Here is a 22838-nt window from a genome sequence, read left to right as displayed (position 1 = left end):
AAGAACTCTAGCTTTAATTGGAGAGGCGCATCCACAGGCATTGCCAATTCTACATGCGACCATCTAACGTAATATAACGGTGGATTTACGTGTCGATGAATTACAGTGGGACTGTGATTCAGGTAGGGGAAGGTGGGGTAAAGTGGAATACCTAAGGGTTAATTCAGTACAGACTACAGTTCACTGATTTTGCCAAAAAATTTAACTTTTTTTTATTTGAGCGTTAATTCTAACATTTTTCGACAATTTTTAAAGTGCACTTTTGATGACTGCCAGCATTTTTATATAAATTTTTTTAATTTTAAAATTACCTCCAATAGTCCACTTTACCCCGCATATGTGGGGTAAACTGGACCGTTGTAAGTTTTGAGCAAATTCCGTAATTTTTTTCCACGCAATCAAATTATTTACAACTAGCATCATTAGGGAAGACATTATGAAACTTCACAACTGCAGTTCATAAGTCCATTACGAATCAAACTTTTTTAAAAACGGAGTTCACAGATAAAGTTGTCATCCTCTTCATTGCAACCAGCGCAGGCTTCATGCGCCCACAGGATGTCCTTTGGTGATAACGAGGTATTCTGAAAAACAAGAATAGGCTATAACTAAGTTAAGAACCAGCTCGTCTACTCGACCATGATTGGTGGGATATTCCGCCCCGTTAGCTCAGTGGTTACGAGCCCGGCTCAAGATTACGTGGCGCTAGTTCGACTCTCGGGGTATGCGCTTGAGCAACGCATTTCAGGAGTGCTCTCCATTTTGCGGCACTTAATGGATCAGCAATCGGAAACTTCGCTCAGCCAATCTCAGTAACCGGCCCTGCGTGAAGAGCCTCTACAAGTATGCAAAACTACCAGGAATAGCCTATCAAGGCTTTGTCAGTCCGAGGATAAAGATTCAATAACCAACCAACCATATCAGAACAACTATCCACTTGAGTGCTAATTAGGCCTACACAGCTGTTGTGTAAAATAAGCTACAAGATTATAAGTAACACAGCACCTAATTCGGTCAAGAAATCATAAACAAGAAAAATATTTATGACAGGGTAAAGTGGACCACCACTGGTCCACTTTACCCCACCTCTACATTACTACTAATTTAACTGTTGGCCAAATTTAGGCTAGTCAGCAACAAGAGTGAATCTACGTAATGCGTATGTGATTGTGATATAGTGAGGCTCATTTTTATCATTCAAAAAAACTTCTACCTTATTTTTTATTTATTATTTATTTGCGTCAAACAAAGTTGTCCAATGTCCATATCCTGTACATTAGATACAATTTAAGTTACCATACACACCTTTCAGTAGATCAGAGGGTGCAAAAAGTAATTTCCGTGCTTTTTTGTGTCTTATAAACCATGAAACCTTGAATAATGGCGTGTGCAGCTACTTTTCGTCATGCTTTACTAAACTTAATGGTATCCGCACAATAGTGAAACTTTAATAGCAAAAAAAGGCGGGGTTCTACTTTACCCCGTTGGTCCGCTTTATCCCACCTTCCCCCTACAATGCAAAAATTGATTGCAAGACTGCATTCCTAGAGCACGCGGTATTTGTTAATTGGAAAGGAAGGTTCTAGAATTCGACATGACGTCATGGAAATGACGCGCTACGTCAGAGAAAATGGCTCTCTAGCGCCACAGACAATGTTCTAGAACAGTGCTCCGCAACCTTTATTTACTCACGGCACACTTAAAAACTCTTTAAAGTTCTGCGGCACAATTTGGCCGACACATACTCAAAATGTAAAAAAAAACTATAGCTTAATTTATTAATGAGATATTTGCGCTTGTTTCAATGAGCACAGTCGCTGTATGTTTGGCTCAATATTTGAAAGAGCAACTCGAAGTTCACCATCAATTTCTTTTAAGCAGGATCTTTTATCGTTTTTGATCAATACCAAAGTAGAAAAACTTTGTTCACACAAATAAGTGGTGCAAAACTGGAGCAGAATTTTAATAGCAGCCTGCGAAATTTGCTTATATTCTTCTTCAATTGAAATCCAAAACTCATCAAGTGGAACATCGCTGAATTTTAATCTCAAAGTTCTATCATTTCGTAGTTCAAGAAAGTTTTCTCTAACAGGCAAAGTCAAGTCTTGCGTTGATATTTCAGCATTAGCCGCAAAAGGATTTCGGATCCAATCGTATTGTTCCGTGTTAATTGTGAAAAAGTAATGGTCATATTTCTCATGCAACAAAGATAAGTGCTCTTTGGCCAAATCAAACACCAATTCTTTATCAATACTATTTAGGTTGCTTCTGGGAAACATTTTCAGTGATCCCCTTTTTAACTCGTTTTTCCAGAGTACTATTTTCTCTTTAAATCCTCTTATCTTGTCAGAACATGTCAGTATGTTTTCACCTTTGCCTTGCATTTTGATATTGAGTTCATTCAAGTGTTCAAATATGTCGGCCATGTATGCAAATTTGGCAATCCAATGATCATCTTTAAGATGTTTATACAAATCATGGTTGTTCTGATTTAATAAGAATTGACTTATTTCATGCCGTAGTTCGAAAAGTCTTGCGAGAACTTTTCCCCGGGAAAGCCAACGCACAGAAGTGTAAAATAGCAGTGATTGATGTTCTGATCCCATTTCTTCGCATAGCAATGAAAAAATTCTTGAATTCAAAGCTCTTGCTTTAATAAAGTTAACAATTTGGATACAGTCGTTCATTGTTTCTGTCAGCTCCGTTGGCAAATGTTTGATCATCAAGGCTTCCCTGTGTAAGCAGCAATGCGTAAGTTGAATGGCTGGATTTTGACGTTTTACCCATGCAGCAAAACCTCTTCCTTCGCCCACCATTGCTGATGCACCATCTGTGCAAACATTGATGCAGTTATTCCAATGGATACCATGGGCTATGAAAAACTCGTTGGTCACTCTAAAAATTTCCTGGCCAGTCGTTCGTTCTGGAAGTTCTTTGCAAAATAAATACTCGTTTGTTATGGAGTCGCCATTGACAAAACGTACTACACTTAACAGCTGTGCTTTTTTGTTAATATCTGTTGTTTCATCAATCTGAAGAGAAAACTTCCCAGACGTTTTTAGTTTATTAATTAGAGTTTCAAGTATATCACCAGACATATCATCAATTCGTCTTTTAATAGTTTCTGCAGACAATGACACTTTCCGTACCTCTTCAACTTCCTTTGGTCCAAGCATCAATCGAACAATTTCTAGGCATGCTGGTTTTAAGAGTTTTTCCCCAATACTATGCGGTTTTTTCTGTTGTGCAATCAGTTTTGCTACGTGATAACTAGCTTCTAATGCTTTTTCCGAAATTGTGAAAGACGATTTCATAAAGTGTTTTTGCTTTCTATTTTGACTTAAAATCCGCTGAAAGAATTTCTTATCCTTGTTGGCATAATTGACATGTTTTGTTTGTAAGTGGCGGATAAGTTTACTTGGAACCATTGCTTGATTTGCAAGTTGCTCTCCACAAATTACACATTGTGGTTTCGGAGCTTCTTCGTTACCACACCAAGTAAATCCAAACCGAAGGTAATCTGCTTTGTATTTCCTCTTTAAAACCTTCGGTCTTTTTGCAACATGGCTTGTACTAGGCATGCTATCTGGTTCTATTGATCTTTTCAAGAACTTATCCATTAGATTTTTAGTTAATTTTAGTTTTCAAGGATTTTCTTAAGGACTGCAAATGAATTAGCTTATTAGCTCACAATAAAGCGAAGCTAGAAAAATACAAGGAAACAAATACGAAAATTTTTATTAAACACTGCTGACTGACAATTCGAAATGACCTATCCTGACTTCTAAAAACAGACTAACCACGTTAACTAGCCTTTTTTTAAAACTAGGGCTGCCTTCCCATTGCGAAAACTTTAATTGTAAATACAAGGAAACAAATACGAAAATTTTTATTGAACACTGCTGACTGACAATTCGAAATGACCTAGCCTGACTTCTAAAAACACACTAACCACGTTAACCAGCCTTTTTCAGAACTAAGGCAGCCTTCCCATTGCGAAAACTTTAATTGTGAGTCATAAAAACATCATAAATACACAGTGGGAAGTCTAGCTGGAGTTTGAGTTGTCTTGCAGTGGTAAAGCGCGAATTTTTAAAACACAAAACTCCTTTCTTTTCAAAAAGTATGTTCTGATGATAGTTATCCCGCGGCACACCTAGCATCGCCTCGCGGCACACCGGTGTGCCGCGGCACACCGGTTGCGGAGCACTGTTCTAGAATACGGCTTGACATCATAGAAGTGACGCTCGTTGCGTCGGAGAAAATTAGCTCTCGGCGCCACAGCCTCATAAGCTGTGCTGCTTGTGAGAGGTCGTTTTCCAATCTTCGTAGATTGAAAATCTGGCTGAGAAATACTTTGGGACAGGAAAGGTTGAATGCTAGCATTGTTTACAACATTCATCAAAATAGGCTATGAAAAAATAGGCTTTTTTTCACAAAAAAAAATTCTATCTCTTTTCTTAGTTTGGTGACTGTGCAAATTAAAGATAGTGATTTTCAAACGCTGTTTTATTCATATTTTAAACCTTTTGATTTTGCCACCTTTCCTTTTGTTTGTGCCAAATTCGTGTATTTACTTTTAAGTTTTCTACATGTTTGCGCCCGGGTTCGCGGGTAACGCCTAGAACATCACATAATTAAGGCGAAAGAGAAAATTGAATTGAGTCCTGTCTTTGTCATGAGTTACCAAGGGGGGTGGGGAGAGACTTGTATACCTGGGACTGGTGTATAAGTCCCCCCCCACCCCCCTTGGTAACTCATGACAAAGACAGGACTCAATTCAATTTCTCTTTCGCCTTAGTTATGTGATGTTCTAGGTTTTTTCGGGTTCGCGCCAGCAAAAAAAAAAAAGAGTTTTTACGATATGAAAACAGCGCTCCTAGTGGTCTTGAAAACCGTTTGATGGTGTTCTACCAAATGGCAAATGCAAGAAAATAAAATATGTTCTGACAAGTCAAGTGTCAAACCCTGTAACAACGCTTGATATGAAAGACTCGGTTACATGTCTTGTTATACAAAGAAATTTATTTTGACACGAGTCAGTTTAATCATAAATAACTAAAAATCGATTTCGATCAGCTAGCAGCTAGATAATCTTCAGTTAAGTTTATTCCAGTTTATTCAAATAGAATGGTAAATGCCAATAATAATAATTATTGTAATAATAATTACAATGTTCATCTTTTCCCAATAGTTTTTAATATACTATTCAAAAATGAAGAAATCCTGGTAGGGTGGGTTACAAAAATTTAAATTTTAGCTGTACCGGTATTATAATATATATACTTCATTTTCATATTAGCAAATTTTGTTACCTATTTTGACAAGTTGTAGGAGAAGCCTAAAATCAGGCTTAATAGATACTGTATCACTGCAGGGCTGGAAAAAATGTTTGGCTTCCCGGGAATCTGTTTTTTAGCGAAAAAATTTCCCGCGGCTAACAATCACGATAATGACGTCATAATTACATCGTTTACAGTTTTCCGGCGAAAAGCCTCACGACAAAAATATGGACGGCCATCTGTAGCTTCATTTCATAGTTCCAATAATGAATCTTGGTATCGTATTCGTAAGCAGGCATGGCGCACTGTTTGTGCCTGATGTGCCCGCTTTGATCGGAATAAATTGGAACAACAATAGGCTTAATTAATTAGACGCCGCATGCTCACAAATTAGATCCACTGACTCACCCACCACCGTGTGAATGTCATGAAACAATACGACATCACAATCCGCTTGTTACGTACTTAACAAGATGCTTCATGCTCGAACGGGTTGATAGTATGTACAATGTGCATGAATAGCATAACTAATCATTACGCGATGTAAGCATACAGCACAAAAAACGGCCAGACGACTGAATGCACAAGTTTCGCTGAGTGAGAACACAAGACGTTGGGAAAATTACTTCTGCAACCTACAAAACAACCAGTCGGTTACACGAAGAATAACGAAACGCATTAATTAATTTGACAACAAAATCAAAATTACGACGCTAAAACAGCTGTTTTTGTGAATCAAAGAAACCGCAAGCAAGTTTTACCCATGCGAAATTACTACAAATACATTACCGGGACATAAAAAATAGTGACGATTTCTTGTTGTTTGGTCTATCTACCACTTTGTACATTTTTGAGCGAACGTCATTAGTACTAATATGCCATAGTTTTCCTTTAAAATGTAAATTAAGACCCTGTTTCACGATGCTATTACACTTGCGTATGTGTGGCCCATTCCAGTGAATGAGCAGCTCGTTGCTAATGTCTTTATTTATTTATTTGTGGATGTTTTTGTACCTGGGCAAATATTTCGAATTTTTTCAATTACACTTTCCGTGCTTTTGACGACGCTTTCGGGCGGACTACTGCAATATATTTGCGCAATTTTGCTGAAGTTGTTCAGCTCTGAGGTACAAGTTGGAAATCGTAAATACGCACTACGCAGTGATACGAATCAGTGTCGGAACTGCAATGTGTCAGCAAATTACGATGACGGTTGGCAGTGAATGAAAGACATTAGTGACGTGATTCTTACGGTAAAAATTTCCCGCGAACTGACAAATTTCCCGGGAATGTCATTCCCGGATTCCCCATTTTTTCCAGGCCTGTGTATCAGTAAATAAAACAAGCAGGTGCGGAAACTAAGTAAAATTTATTAGTAGATCTTTCACCACCGTAAAGGCAGATTCATCAGTACTCTTATTCAAATAGAATCAACTCATTGGTCAACTCAATAGATATCGTAGCTGAGTTATCAAGCTCATACTGAAGTATAAACAAACAAAACTCAGCAACAACACTACATTTAACATTATAAAACAAAAAACAAAAGCGAACGTTTTCGCCTAGTCATACAGCCCTTTTCAAGCCTATAAGAGAAAAATACATATTAAAAGAAATGCTAAAGAATCATATAGTATCACAGCAAAAATATGGTCAAATCTAAACATTTAAGAAACTGTCTCGCTCACACAAAATGACAACTGAAAATTACACAACACAACGGGTCAAGTATTTGAGAAGTAAAAATTAATTAATTATTCAGAAAAGGAATCAGGCAGAATTACGCAAGATTGACAGAAGCACAACACGAGATAGTGGCACTAACAAAGAAAATGCGAGAAGCACAAGACGTGATAATTCAATCAAAAACTGTTAAAAGATAAGAAGCTCCGCCAGCAAATAATTGCCTGTTGAGCCCTGGGTTTAAAGATTTGATGATCAATGATGCCTCGTGGATCTTGGTGTCGAACTCGGACAAACACTTTTGAACAATTTTGAAGGACAAATTTTTCATTCGTAAGTGTTTGTCCGAGTTCGACACCAAGATCCACGAGGCATTGATTTTCTTTGTTTGTGCCACTATCTCGTGTTGTGCTTCTGTCAATCTTGCGTAATTCTGCCTGATTCCTTTTCTGAATAATTAATTAATTTTTACTTCTCAAATACTTGACTCGTTGTGTTGTGTAATTTTCAGTTGTCATTTTGTGTGAGCGAGACAGTTTCTTAAATGTTTAGATTTGACCATATTTTTGCTGTGATACTATATGATTCTTTAGCATTTCTTTTAATATGTATTTTTCACTTATAGGCTTGAAAAGGGCTGTATGACTAGCCGAAAACGTTCGCTTTTGTTTTTTGTTTTATAATGTTAAATGTAGTGTTGTTGCTGAGTTATGTTTGTTTATGGTTCAAAAGAGTTACCTCTCTACCCAAATTGTATCATACTGAAGTATCCTAGAGTGTGAAAACTTTTTGATAAGTTTCAGCATCAAAACATCTTTTGGGGCAGTAGTTGCAGTAGGCAACTGGAAGCATCAGTAGAAGTACGGTACAACAGTTGGAAATTTGGCAAGTTGTCAAAAAGTTTTTGCTGCATTAGAAATCATTTTGTTGTCATTCAATAAATAACAAAACTTAAACAATGTACCGTTTGTAATGTAGGTATGTTGTATTGTTTTATGTCTCTTCCAGCAAATTCTAAGGTGGTAGGCTATAGACTTCGGTAGTCTTCGACTTTGGTAGTCTTCCGGCAATTGCTTTTAGTCACAGCTCTCAAATCATGACTGTTTTTATCTATGCCTTCTAATTGTGTCAAAGATTGTCTAAACGTTTTACAACTGTTCACAATATCTTGTGATGCATTTTTTAATTTAAATGTGATACAAAAACCGAAGACCAAAGTGTGCTGCTAAAGTTGTGCATCAATTTGTCAAATCACTTTGTAGCCATGTGTGAAGCAACAAAATAGAAATTCAATCTGCATTTTTGCACTTTCTTTTTTAGCAAAGAGAATATATACTTAAAAATGAGAGTTCATGTAAATGATTTACATAAACGAGAAAGGATCCAAGGTTGTTCTTTGTAGAACACTACATTTATTTTTTATTGAATCGGCTGCATTGCCGAGTGGTGAAAATGTTTTCGTGACATTAAATGGACATACCTAGGTTCAATATCACTCCAAAGCATGCAGCTGTGTCTTGGCAAAGATGGCATGCCAAAATAGCGGCTGAAGACCAAAATTCTCCATTGCTACTTTCAGCTGTGTTGCATGTGATCTCAGTGTACCATACTGTATGTAGTTGCAATGACCGCAAAATGATATATGATTATCATTGTTATGATTTTTATAATTTGGATTCTGTTAGTGAGATGAGGCATTCCAACTTTCATAAGTGTGCCTTTTAAACCATGGTAGTAAAGTTTTTTTAAAGCATGTTGTCATCGAAACAAAAGCTTTACTGGTACTTAATAAACTTTCTTGACAAGCATAATTGAGTAGTGTAACTTCGTCATAATCATCAACATGACTTTTATAAAATTGATTCAATAAGTTTTGTTATACAAAAATTTAGCATAGTTTTTTTAAAGCATGTCGTCATCGAAACAAAAGCTTTACTGGTACTTAATAAACTTTCTTGGCAATCATAATTGAGTAGTGTAACTTCATCAACATGACTTTTATAAAATTGATTCAATAAGTTTTGTTATACAAAAATTTAGCATGTGTATTGTGTATTTGTGTTCATTTATACTATAAAACAAATCGTCATAAATTATTTTCAATCATAAACTTATTGATTTGAATCATGTTGCGTTAGTAGGTTTATTTAAGATATACCGTATTTCAAAACTTGCGTGTTCTTAAATTAAGTACCAGTAGTAGCCTAGATAGTTAATTTTTTTTAAATATTTATATTCAGGTTTGATGTATGAAAACTATCATAAATATGGGATAATTTAAAATTTTGTGTGAACCACTGCAAAAATGCAGTTTATTTCAAATATGTTTGTCTTGATATGTATTTGTGCTGTTCTTCTTGAGATTGATGGTAAGTTGTAGCAAAAAATGAGAAATACCAATATTCATATGTTTAATTTGATGTATAATATCTAACGTATCTGCTAACATGCATTGCATAATGTATCTATAATAGGCTATAACTTTTCAATACAATTTTTATCAAGATGTCTAATTGTCTATGTTACTACTATAAGCAGTCAAATTACCAAGTGTTATTTTTAATTTTTGTATATTAGGCCTATCCGATTTAAAAAAGATCTGATTTTACAATTAAGACTTAAAACACGACTAAAAAGAACTGATTTCTACAATTTTGTATACTTAATAAAATATATAGATTGCAAATCCTTAAAGTGTAAAGATGCACTAACTAATCCATCTCACTTATATCTGGAAAGCCAAAATGAAAACTCTAGCAATTTAGCATGAGTAAAATTTATATTCATTATTCAAGTCTAAAATTGTATATATCTGCCATTGAAGTGCCAACTTCTTTTTTGTATCCTATTGTGTAATTATTAGGATAGCTTGTAGCACTGTATCATGGCGACCTTTCTATGTTGTAACTTCAGTCTATGTTACCACTATTAGCACTTAAATCACCAAGTGTAAATTTTATTTTTTGTGTATTATCCAATTAAAAAGACCTGATTTTACAGTTAAGGCTTCAATAGGAAATCTTGTCAGAGTTTTTATCACAATTGATTAGAGCTCGACCGATATATCGGTCAGCTGATATGTATCGGCTGATATCAGGTGTAGCCGATATATTGTATCGGCTATTTTTCGCCGATAAACATCGGCCAGCAAAAGCACACTCAAAACCAGCCATACATGCCTTTAGAAGAAACACAAGTTACTCCAACGTGCTTGCATAGCACGAACAATTGTTGCGAAAATATAATTTCCCACCCATTTTAGTGCGCGCATCTAGAAAATGTTAATACTGTATCCTTTGGCTTCCATTCAAGCAGGAAAACTTTCGAGTGTTACGTTGCTTCAACGATTGATGACATTGAATCAGTGTAACAAAGGTGAATTTTTCGCTAAGAATCGATGGGAGTACCGGTGTACTTCTACACTAACTACGCGCAACTTATTTCAAGTCTTACGTCACAATGTCTGGCTTTGATCTCCGAGTGATATTGATAAGGCCAGGGAAAATTAACTTTTGCTCACATGACATTCAAATAAAAACCTGGTGAAACTTTGCACAGAAGAAAATAGTAGCGTCATTGTACAAGTTGCAAAAATAAACCCCCAAAAAAAGCCTAGTGAAACTTTGCACAGAAGAAAATAGTAGCGTCATTGTAGAAGTTTTCCGACCTGTGCCCAGAGCATTGTGACGCAAGAAGCCACACGACCTCGTTCGGTGAAAGTTAATCAGTTATGCGGCGCATCGCAGCTACATGGCGCTTTGACTCTCCAAGCGCACCTCGTTGGTCTGATGAAATCCTTAGCTGAAATTTTAAAAAGCCTTCCAAACCGTAGCCATAGTTCTTAAATGACAAAGAATTCAGACCGGGCACGTTTGTCCGCCGTCAGCAAAAACGAATTTCGAGGCCTGGGTTGTTTCTTTTTTGTTTGGTGTTTTTTGTGTTTGGTGTTAAGAATGATTTTTCCATTACCGCAACTAATGCATAAACTTTCTTGGACTGGTTTGTTGCTTAATAACTTTGTTGGTAACAAACTTTTCGTAGTTGATATATATCGGTATCGGCCTGAAAAAGTGATATCAGTCGAGCTCTACAATTGATATTATCTGTATAAAGGTTCATGTTGCTCATTCCTTTCTTGCTTCTTCTTCTATCGAGTCTTCTAAAGTTCGTTGATACACCACAGATTGACACATTCTTCCGCAACGGAGTTATACACTGACAGGTCCCACCTACTGCACCGGGTGGAAAGCCGAGGGCAAACAAGAAGGTGGTCCGCTGTTTGGGGCTCGGTGCCACAGATACATGCAACAGGGCCCGTGTCGTAGCCCCACTCCACCATTGCAGACTTACCCTTTCTTGCTAAACATCATTATCATGTGTTCGGTGCAACTGAAATAATAAAATACATTACGCTTCACCAACCAGTAGTCTTCTCACAATAATCTATCATTGCTTAAGTTAGTTAGGCTACTATCGGTATTCGTTATTTCAACTGGTATGTACTTTAATTTATTTATGACATAAACTTTTTTTTATTCTTGTTAGGGATTGAACAAAGCAGCAGCACTGTTAAGAACATTGCAGATGCGAAGAATGAAAAATACTTTCTACACATTGGTGATGTGCAGGTATTATTAATTTATTATTAAACTGTTTTTTTTTGATGTGTTAGAATTTGGTTAAGTTTGCTTAATTTTGTATTGAAATTGGAAAGAGCAAATTAAATTTATTTTGTAGATGTTTTAAACCGTTTTTTATTTGTTTAAGATTGGTTGTGCTCACGGTTGTGCTACATTCTGGTATGCCTTTTACTTCAACCTCATTAACTACATATTTGATTTCCCAAGGTTTCTATATATTTACTGTAGCCAAATTATTTACTTTTTTCTATGGTTAGCAATGTGTTGGGACTAACAATTTGCATGTGCTTATCATGAGTAATTGGATTTTCCATACATGTCAAGGCTGTATTTTAGACATGATTTCAGTTTGATTATAAAGTCTGTAAAGTAAAGTAGTGTTGCATATTTTTGGTCCAACGGTACAGAAATGATATAAGCCAGTGGTTCCCAACCTTTTTTATCCTCTGAACCTTTTAGTCAATATTCAAATTTAAATTCCCCTCTTACAAAATAAATTTGTTAAAAACTCGTTTACATTAATATTTTAATCTAAGTCTTAAGTCTTAGAAGTGAAACTAAATTCTCTGGTAATAAGCTCTTTAGCCTCTAACATTCCTCTTCATACTGAAATAATTCATCATCATCATAATCCATCGTGGGTTTGTTCCCCACTAGTGGGGGTGGCCAATTGTTTCTGCGCAGCAATTGTCTTAATCCCTTTTCTCCATTTCACCCTGTCCCTTGCATCTTCCTCCTTCAGTCCGACTTTTTTAAACTCATCCTTCACTTGTTGTTTCCACGTTCTTCTTGGACGACCGCGTTTCCTCTTCCCATCCACCTTTAGATCTAGTGCCTTTCTAAGAAAACTTCCTTCCTCCCTCCTTATCACATGTCCATACCATGTTACTCCATTTGCCCTTGCCAGTTGGTCTATGGTCTCTCTCATCTCTAGCATATCCAACAATTCTTCAGTCCTTTTTTCCCTTCTCGTTTTCACCCCACACAATGCTCTCACCATTGACCTTTCCGTTCTTCTCAGGATTGCCAGTTCATTCTCTCTCAATACCCATGTCTCGCTACCATATAGCATTGCAGGCCGCACACAGCTCCGATATACTTTTCCTTTCATCCTTAGTGAAAATTTTCTGCCATACAACATTTCCCCACATTCCCTGAACTTTGCCCAGCCCAATTTTGCCCTTGTTGTCACCGCTGCTTCACATCCACCACTTCCATTTATCCGATCACTCAGATAACAGAAGTCTGTCACTGTTTCGATGCCATGGCAGAACTCATCATCATGGCCTTCCACTTCATTCCTTCCCTTACTGCATTTCCCACAAACAAAACACTTCGCCAATCTTGTTGCGGCTCTCTTGACATTAGCACATTTGAAATAATTAAAATTGCAATAAAAAAATATTTACATTGCAAGTTTGAGTACTATATTATCTTGATGGCATGAAAAACAACTCCTTTCCTACTGTATCAGCTACCTAAAATTCTTTGGGTGTGATTGCTCGCTTTCCCAAACAGGCTTTACTTATGATATGTAGTGCTTATTATTTGTGACATTACAAATGATCATTACCTATTGATTTTTGATACTACCAACTTTTGAGTGAGAGATATGAAGTCCCAAAGGTTTAGTTAGTGTGTGAAAACATATTAATTCAAAAATGATTGGAACATTCCTATAGCTCTAGTCTAGGCCAACTTACTAGACTTAAAGCTTTACAATCCAAAACCAAATTCCCCCTATTACTAGTAGGGAATTCCCCCCAGGTGGGAACCACTGGTATAAGCCATTTAGATAGGCTACTGTTATTTTATTTTTTAATGGAAGAAAATTTTCACAAAAAAATCTTCTTTTTGTAGGATTCATCACCCGCTCCTGTCATAACCAGCAAATCTCGCACTTCAAAATCGGATAAGTATTTGCTGACTTGGAAGCCTGGTTCCAATATAACTTTCATTAAGTCATTCAAAATAAGATATAGAAAGGTAGGTCAATTCACATGTTTTATCGTAATGTTAAATTCAAATTGTAAATGAAGAGGTTTAAAGCTTGTAGCATTAATTGAAAAGGTTGATATTTCTTTCTTCACGAAAGGTAATTTTGCAATTAATTTCTGGGAGCTGGAAATTTTCGCATAGTGTTTTATATGATTTTTTGGTTAATGTTAAGCTCCTTGCTGAATGATTTCTCATTAATTATTCTGCTGTTTCTTACTTTTTGTGAAACTCAGTTCTTGACGGTCAACTTTTAACATGTTGTTTTTGGTCATGCAAGCTTACACTCCGTGGTTTAAGACTATGGGAATAAAATGATTCAACGTACATACATTGAAACGACATTTTAACTACTTATTTAAAAGCAAAACGTCTGCATGTGTTCGGGATCATAGTATGAAGACATAGACCATAAGTTGAGGATCGCTGCTTTTAGAGCTCACCGTCTCCTTGGAAGTATGAGACGGTTGGTGCAAATACAACCATGCTGCGATTGAGTCACCTTCAAAGTTCAAGTTTGTACGAGGTCGAAATGGTTGAAGTCGTTGCCGGTTATCACATAAGCCAACTTGCCATGTCTTCGTTTCGTACAGGAAACTGTAAGCCATTGCCAGCTTTTTGGTTTGTTTAACAAACTATTTGCCCATTATTTCATTCCCTGTGTAAAACCATCAAAACATGGTCATAGTTTGTCCAGTTAACTTCTGTGGTCAATGATTTTTTTGTTTTGTTGAAATGGCTTAATTTGTACAAGCAACTCCATACAGGTGTCATCATCTTAAAACTGACTCTTTTCAGCTTCAGGTTATTGTGCTAAATCACGAACCTATCACGGTGAGCTTATTTCGGTTTGTAAAGACGGAAACCAATGGCCACCGATTATCATAAGCGCATAATGCTTAATGAAACAGGTTAAATACCTGCTGGATTAATAAGGATCAGTGTTCGTTAGTGTAAACTGTCCATGGGATTCTTTGATTCGTGGTTGTTGTAGTTGAAGGTGCTGAATTTTAAAATCGCCATTTGATGTTGTTTGCAACAGCGAAACCTTCATTCTCTGAACACCCAGGGTTTAACTCGCACTCGATCGGACCCATGTCTCCAGAAAACAGAAATATTTCAAAGAATCGCAGAAATCCAAATCACACAAATAGTGGTAAGTCCAACTTGACATCTATTGTTGTTGCTTTTCCTTCCCATGCAGCAAATTAGACCTTTTTTTTGCATTGATTCAACATCTGCAGGCGTAGAGTGAATAGTAAAAAGGACTGGTTTGATAACTGGCATGTCATTGGGAATATCCATGGTTTTTGTTTACGCAAGAGTTTCTTGACTTGTTCGGCGCCAGGAACCCGGTCAACTGTTACAAAAGAACGTAGCTTTGTTGTGCGAACTCACTGAACCGTGACACCAGGCTTTAGTTAGTTGAAGATTGTTACAGTTGAAACTGTTCCATTTCGAGATTCTTGATCTTTTTCTCTTTAAATCGCTTGCTATTTTTCGAAGGCGTAAGTTGTTTAAAAACAAATTATCTTGCCATTGTTGTTTTATCGCAAATTGAACGAGACACCCAGTGTGCCCTCTGCGCTTGCGCTGTTTACACAATCCAAACCACCAAGGTAGAAACAACATTTTCCGAACACCTTTACCATATTTGACTGAACAATCAACCTATGTACCAGCCAGCACACAAATCCTTTTCGCCTTGATTTAGACGTCAGAAGACGTTGAATAAGTGCAAAAAAACGTCAAATTTGTAGGCTGTGATGATTATTGGTAGACTCGTTGCATCACAATAGTAATCTTGCAAATGGAAGATGTTATTTTTCTTGCATATTATTGAAACTGAGTTTTGTAACTGACAAAGTGCTCGTGTGATTTTTTGAGAAGTAGCCTATCTCACCAACTCTATTTCCTCAAATCTTTATCTAATATCCATCTTTTCCCAGATACACCTTAAAAACTAAGTGCTTTTTGTTTGAGTTTCCAGACAGCCAAATTCGTCATTTTCACATTGATTCAATGTAAAAATGACGAATTTTGCTGTCCGGGTTGTGCGATTTACGGGTTAAAGTTTGATGAGCTACATTTTCCAGCTCAAGTTCCCGGTGCCCCGTCATTGCATTTCGTATCCGGTACGTCACCGACATCCATCTCATTGACTTGGAGTTCCGGTGCAAACGGGGGATCGCCAATCACTGGTTACAGGGTGAGATGAACTGTGTGATTGTGCAATCGTTGGCAGACGTTGCAGCGACAACTTCCGCTTGCTGGGAACAATCCTTGACAACTGTTGACTGTTTCTTGTTGCAGGTTGAAGTCCGCACGATTGGGAGCCATGGAAGAAAATGGAAACCGATAAAAGAAATTATTTCCGCTGATACACGGACTTACAACATCGATAAATTGAAAAGAGGTGATATATTGTTATAGGGCTATAACTTTGATAAAGGTTGCCGTTTTTGTTGACATAAAAGACGGGAGTAACAAAATATTTGTTTCAGCAAGATTTCGTCACTTTTTGTAAGTACAGTAGTGGTTTATATTCTGCTTACATTGACATTTAATTATGGTAAACTTACGTGGTTGTTTATAAACTTTCTTCGTTAACACTTTACATTTGATCCCAACCAAATCCGTGCGTATAGATAGAAGTTGACAACTTCACTCAGCAAGAACAAAGGCTCGAAATAAAACGGCGAAAACATGGATTTAGGGCTTATCAATGATCTCTAGGACGTAATATTTTTACCAGTTGAAGAGCTCTGTGAGAAATTCAAAAGATTTCTGATGCTCATCGGACCTCTCATCGCTACTGAAAATGCGCGATCACATACGCATTAAAAACATGCTTTCTCCGCGGTCTTTGGGATCTATTCTTTTTACATTTACAAATTCAGGTTCGTCGTACAAGTTTCGGATAATCGCAATCAATGCTGTTGGTGAGTCACCTCCTTCACAGAGCACCAGACCACACAACACTAACTCCCGCCCCCTAAGAAAGCCAACCCTGGCCCCTCTCATCACTAATGTAGTCGCAGAAAACGGGAGTCTTCGGATTTTGTGGCAGGTATGTTGTTTCTACGTTGAATAAATTCAACTACCCAGACACCAGAATCTGTCAAATTTTTCATTGATTCAACGTTTGCAACCTGAATCAATGAAAAAATGGACGGATTTTGCTGTTTGGGTACCGTACCTGCAGTTTGTGAATAAATTAAGTGATGAAACATTTTTTATCGAGATTTGATGTCGCAAAATTTTTTTGTGGAGCAGGTGAGAAACATGTTGCTCTGCTTGCACGAAAAAAAAATCGTTAATCTAGTAGTGATATTCTACCTAGAGTGATTGCGCCTTTCATTTTTGTTCTAAAATTTTAAAATCTACAATTGAAATTCATTTCTCTTCCAAGAGCGAAGTGTATCGCTTTAGTTAGTCATTTTGCAGCACACAGTCTCAGATTTAGATGCTTGTTCGAATTGGCGTAAAAGTCTATTTTTTTGTTTTACCCATTTATTGTCAAATTGTTTGACTGTGGCGTTGCAAACTTGCTTCTCTCTCAAAGCTCTATTTTATTTTTTATGCTGCACTTTAAAATAAAGCAAACGAAATTCTCTTAGTCTTAGATCCAAGAAAATAGAATTTATAACTTCTGTTGCGCATGCGCAGTACAAGGTGCCCCATGCATTCACGTTTGACGGATTCATTTTGAAATATTCCACTGGGAAAAAATGGAAGAAAAGACGTCTGAAGAGTGATTCAGTTTCATCATTCAAGATCACGAAACCCGTGCACGATGTCATGTATTCGGTGAAGCTTCAGGTAAAGCTTAAAAAGAGCCTGCTGTTTCTTTAGCTGCGGTTTCAAGCATTGTCTATGCTGCTCATTGAAAAACCTTTGTGAATACTACAGTAAATTTTTTTATTGGTTATTTGATTGCTATTTTGAATTGTCATACGATGCAAATAATGTTGATATTCAATCGTAAACTTAAAGCTTTGAAGAGTGATTTTATGTTGATCTCCTTCAACGGGTATTTTAAAGAATCAAAATTTGTTTTTATATAGGCTTACAACTCCATTGGGAATTCCCCGGAATCTCGTCCGGTCAAGTTTGAGGTTGCGTGGAATTCAGAGAAACAGAAAGACGAAATACTTTTCGAAAGGTTTCTCAATCTTTCCAGGCAGTCAAACAGCGACGAGTCAAACTATGACGATATCGTCGGTGAGTTCATGCTATTTCTTCAAAAATTGTCGTGTTCAAGGCTGTAACTCAGTCGTTGTGAAAACTAGCTTCAGCGGCCGTCTCTAAAATGCATCACAAAAACTTGGCGTTCGACTAATCTTCCTCAATGAATGTACTCTCTGTTGCTACGGTCTGGCTTCTTGGTTGCACCACTATCTTTGCGACTATTGTAACATGAGGACAGCATTATCCTATCCACCAATAAATCCAGTCATGCACTGCGTTTTTGTTTTTTTTATAGAATGAAATAACCTAAATTTTTCAATAAAAACTACATATTGTTCATGTGCTTTGTGACTTTACTTTTAAAGCATAAATTAACACAAAGAAAAATGGCTGTAAGTCGAATCGCAGCAAATCTCTTGAATGTAACTTCTTCCTTGAGCTTCGCACAATCCAATGAATGTATTCAATTATTGAAATACTACTCAATCCAATATTAAGTCTCAATTCTATTGACAAGCGCACGCCACACCTCGGATCTCTTTGAATCAAACTGGTCGAACCTACTGATATTAAAGTTCACATCATTTGTTGCCGGCTAACTGCAAAATCCATATTTTTACATTGTTGCAACGTCTGCGGACGTAATCATGTAATGTAAAAATGACGTAAAATGTGACATCAATGCAAAAATGACGTATTTTGTTGTGTGGGACTGTGGGTGACTACGACAAAGGATGAAATATTTGACGGCAATGTGATTTTATACGGACAAACTGAGAGACTCTTTCTTAGTGCCTTTATAACAGTCGTGCCACACGACGGCCCAGCTTTGCAAGTATAAAGCATTTTTTCGACGTCGCTTTTGCGATGTTCATGCTGGCCTCTTGGAGTCTTGGTCTTGCTATGTTCTTATTGTGCACGGAAGATATTAGGTTACAGCACCAGTGCATTGAAAAATAACTTAAAGTGTGAAGACTCAAACTTTCACTCAGATTTGTTCACACAACACGAACTCGATACTTCCTAACAATTTTCAAATGTCCTTTAACTGTATTTGTCGAATGAGCAACCTTCTTTTACTTCATTCTGAAAAGTACCAGTCCATATGCAATCGCGTAGAGGGAACTTTTAACTGAAAAGCACGTCGAGAACACAAACCATTAAGTGTGTCGTTCTGTTCTGCGTCATATGTACAGTATATTAGGGTGGGTCGAAATTTGGACATTTTCTCCGATTTCATTGCTGCAAACTTTCTTTCTTGCGAATAGTCATAAAACGACATTCCTGAAATTACGCCATCAAGTACCAGCATGATGTTTATGTTTGGAAAGTGCATGAATCATTCTATTTGAATAAGGTCCTTCTGATGATCCTTATTTAGGTGAAACAGGCTGTTAAGGTTTCAGATACTAATAACTACATTTGATTTAATTCGCTCTGCTTTGCTTTTTTGCTTAGCATTGAGCACTTTTTGTAGTATTAATAGTTTTCATTGTTTTGAATTCATTATCATATAACTTAGAGATGAAGCATGTAGGATTATCAGTTTTAACGCTATTTGCAAATTACTGTTTAATGACGTCATTGCTGACGTCATTATTTTTTGGAGTCAGTACACAATGAATTAGATTGTCCTAATTATATTGAATCTGTTGACGCATAAATCATCTTTTTACAATAAGAATTTAGTAAGTTATGACGTTTTCAAATCTCGGGAAAGCAACTCTCTATTAAAAGCAATGCATTTTCAAGCCTCAAAAAAATCGCTTCAGGTACCTTTATAAATCGCGATTTTTAGAAATGAAGACGATGTCCGATCAAGCTCAAACTTTCAGGAATGTCGTTTTATGACTATTCGCAAGAAAGAAAGTTTGCAGCAATGAAATCGAAGAAAAAGTCCAAATTTTAACCCACCCTAATGTATTATAGCAACATCTGTCGCCGATATATTTCCAGAATGTTTTATATTCTCACTCAATGAATTATCCAAATGCTTCTTGCTAGGAATTACCTGACTTCAAATTTGATTTACAGGGTCAGACGACCGGCCGCCTGTGCTTGTCCATAACGCCAAGGTGAAGGCCCACTCGTCTCAGCGGGACATCGCATTCATCATTGCTGGGGCCGCGCTGGGCCTTGTTATTATTATTCTCATGGTCAGTGTGATCATTTATCACAAGACCCGGGTGTTGCAGTCAAGCGCTAAGAAGACAGGCTCTATACAAAAGTTAGTGTTTTATTGTTGATTAAAGCCAAAGCTATTTGATTTAATCTTGAACTGTGTCTGCATGGCATTGAAACGACGTTGAAATACGATGGTTTGCCATATGCATTTGGATCTTCAACAGATAGATCATGTTTGATCAGCTGTGATCTCCCATATATGCTTTTGGATAATGCTGCTGATTTAGACCAGATTTCCACGGTTAAGTTTATGCTGTTGTTAAGTTGAATAGGTAATAGGTATTACTGTAGGGTGTCCCAAAAAAAAAAACGACTTTCTCTGAATGTGCTGTCAGTAGTTTCAAATTCGCATTTGGGTGAAAAAATAACTCTGTAATTTTTTTTGACATCGTTTGACGCCCTACAAGTGACGTCATATTTTTCAAAATTTTAGCGAAAGACAAAATTAGCTAAAAATTGCGTTTCTCGAAAAGTACTGAACATAGAGACCTGGTTGATAGCTCATTTGAATCAGAAGATGCGATTTCCTATAGGAGAAAGAAAGATTGAAATTAATTTTTTGCATTATTTCAGTGACTCGGACTCTTCTTCAAATGTCCTCACTTCCTTGTGCTGCCGCAAAAAAACAAAAGATTTTGGGTATCCGGAGATTAATCCTCCTCCAACGGCACAGTGTCCTTGCTGCAGTGGTGCTGCATCTCCGCTCCTGGTACCCGGTTCCCAGATGCAATCGGATCAAGCTTCTCTCGCCCAATCCGCAGCTCCTCCAGACGCCGGACTCCCACCATGCTCCGCCGTGCACGGGGATTCAGTGTGCGCGGTGTATTATGATTACTTATCAGAACGCTTTCCCCAATTTTGCTCCTCATCAAAACCCCCGCTCTGGTGGGTCCGAGATGGGGATTTCTGCCACATAATCCCCCATGATGCGAAACCGAAGCTGAAAGCAGAAGACGATGGAACAATATCCAAAATCCCACAAGATCAAGCAACCCACAGCAATTGCAGCACCACGCCACGTAACAGTGCGTTGACCCATTCCCGTTCAGAAAGTGTCGCTGACGAACAAGGCAATGTCGTAGTAGACCAATCGAACAACATCAGTATTGCTGAAGACGAAAACGACAGTTTCTATGAAAGTGACATTTAGCCGTGTCGACATCAATTTTTCCTATTCTTCTACAGCCTGATAGTGCGATGAAATTGGTGCTGATTAGGTGATGGTGTTCGAATGAATCGCTTTGTCAAAACGAGATTTTTCACAAAGAAAGAAATTCCATACAAAATTAAGACACCGCATTTAAGACGAAACAAAATGTCTTGATATCTTTTGTTTTCAACAGCCCCAGTCTTCATGTCTGTATCCCTCCCTCCACTTTACAGTGAGTTACCACCAAAATTGATGCCTTTTTGAAACAAGGCTTACCATTTTCAAGTAGCTAGTATTTATCCTGTAAATCGCAATTGGTCTGTTTAATGATGTGAAATGCAGTACATTTTTGTTTTATAAATTCAAATTTTGCTTCCAAATGTGCTTTGATGAACTTATTGTGTTGTTTTATCAACTGTTTTTTGTAACTTCAGCTATTCATTTTCGTATTTTACAGCGTTTTTTGCCACGTTTCACCGCTTTTCGTTGTTGTCATTGTCAACCTGTGTTGATGTTATTGTCCCATTATCTTGTTTCAGCATTGTGCCAACTTTACAAAAAGATTGATTTTATCATTTGGAAAACCGATACAACCAACCGATTCTACCAATGTAGTGTGGTCTTACTTCATATAAACTGATTTTTATTGCTTTTCTGCTCGAAATTGTTCACTATTTACCTCACGCGTTGCTTGCCTTGTGAAGAAGTGTTCCAAACAGTAGAATTCCTCTGCAGACGTTGAATCAATGAAGTCTGCAGACGTTGAATCAATGTAAAAATGACGAATTTTGCTGCCCGGGATAGAGTCGATTCTGACTTGGAATCCAAGACGACGAGTGCACTGGAGCGTGACGTTTAGGCAGCTGGAGCTCGTCATGCCACCTACTGCGATGCCACTGAAAGTTTGTTATTGTTGAAACCCATAACAGCAAGTTTGCAACTCTTTGAATGCTTTTGCAACAAATACGCTTCGGATCTAGGATAAAACTGAACTCGACTAGTTCTCACTGGTCGTGACAGGCGTTCTTGTTTCATCATGTTACCTATTCTTGTTTTTACACCAAATTATGTTTGCAATGACTTCACTTAGGTGTTTATTCTGATAGTTTCATATACTTGTCGTTGCTGCCATTTTGCATGATTGTTAAATTGAATTCTCGATTGTAGGCTACGAGTGTTTATTCTGATAGTTTTTGATAACCTACAGCGTTTTACACCGAGTCTTCCAATGTTACGCAGACAACCTGTTTGATTGAAATAATCTGATACATGTTTCTTGTTTCATGTCACCAGCTTTATTTTTGGATCGTAGAAATATTAAAAGTTATGTAACTTGTTTTGTATCAGGGCACATTGTTTTAAAGCAACTCTAATTAAAGAATGGCTGTTTTGGCGCGTGTTTTGATCAGCGCGCTTCAAAGAATGTCTCTATTCAAGCCAGCCTTGGAGCCGATATAGAATAGTTTACAACCGACATGATGCCAGACTTGCTTCAATTTCCAACTTTCCTCTCAGCGATTTAAAGTTTCTATTGTAAATTTTCTACCAGCGGGTATGAACGTGGGTAAGAAAAAATGCCTTTTGCGGAATAGCAGACCTGACCTCCGACTCCGTTTCGTATGACAAGAAAAAGCTTATCAGGGCTTATCTGAAGTTGAGTGAAAATAGTCTTTGTGTAGTCTACTTCATCTTTGCGACAGTTTTTTTTAACTA

The 22838-nt window shown here is 37.2% G+C and overlaps 2 protein-coding genes across 3 annotated transcripts; one reads left to right on the top strand and one right to left on the bottom strand.

The window, feature by feature from the left end:
* Positions 1–1778: 1778 nt before the first annotated feature.
* Positions 1779–3620, bottom strand: LOC145783984 (zinc finger BED domain-containing protein 5-like). The gene has a single exon (XM_082595744.1). It carries the CDS (start codon positions 3618–3620, stop codon positions 1779–1781), a length of 1842 nt encoding a protein of 613 aa, XP_082451870.1.
* A 5585-nt stretch (positions 3621–9205) lies between these two features.
* Positions 9206–22517, top strand: LOC145784304 (cell adhesion molecule-related/down-regulated by oncogenes-like). Of its 2 annotated transcripts, XM_082596096.1 has the most exons (12): positions 9206–9334; positions 11511–11593; positions 13466–13591; positions 14037–14199; positions 14643–14756; positions 15697–15809; positions 15914–16016; positions 16501–16670; positions 17270–17422; positions 17668–17824; positions 19826–20018; positions 20549–22517. In XM_082596096.1, the coding sequence occupies exons 1-12, from the start codon at positions 9271–9273 to the stop codon at positions 21123–21125; spliced, it is 2016 nt and encodes a 671-aa protein (XP_082452222.1). In that variant the 5' UTR covers positions 9206–9270; the 3' UTR covers positions 21126–22517. The 2 variants fall into 2 exon arrangements, with proteins under 2 accessions (XP_082452222.1, XP_082452223.1); XM_082596097.1 differs by lacking the exons at positions 9206–9334; positions 11511–11593 and having other exon boundaries at positions 13568–13591; positions 14039–14199.
* Positions 22518–22838: the final 321 nt, after the last annotated feature.

Source organism: Aplidium turbinatum, chromosome 15, assembly GCF_918807975.1.
Source record: "Aplidium turbinatum chromosome 15, kaAplTurb1.1, whole genome shotgun sequence".
In the NCBI taxonomy this organism is placed as follows: domain Eukaryota; kingdom Metazoa; phylum Chordata; class Ascidiacea; order Aplousobranchia; family Polyclinidae; genus Aplidium; species Aplidium turbinatum.
The sequence above is the reverse complement of the archived record's forward strand: the minus strand, read 5'-3'. Positions and strand labels throughout refer to the sequence as shown.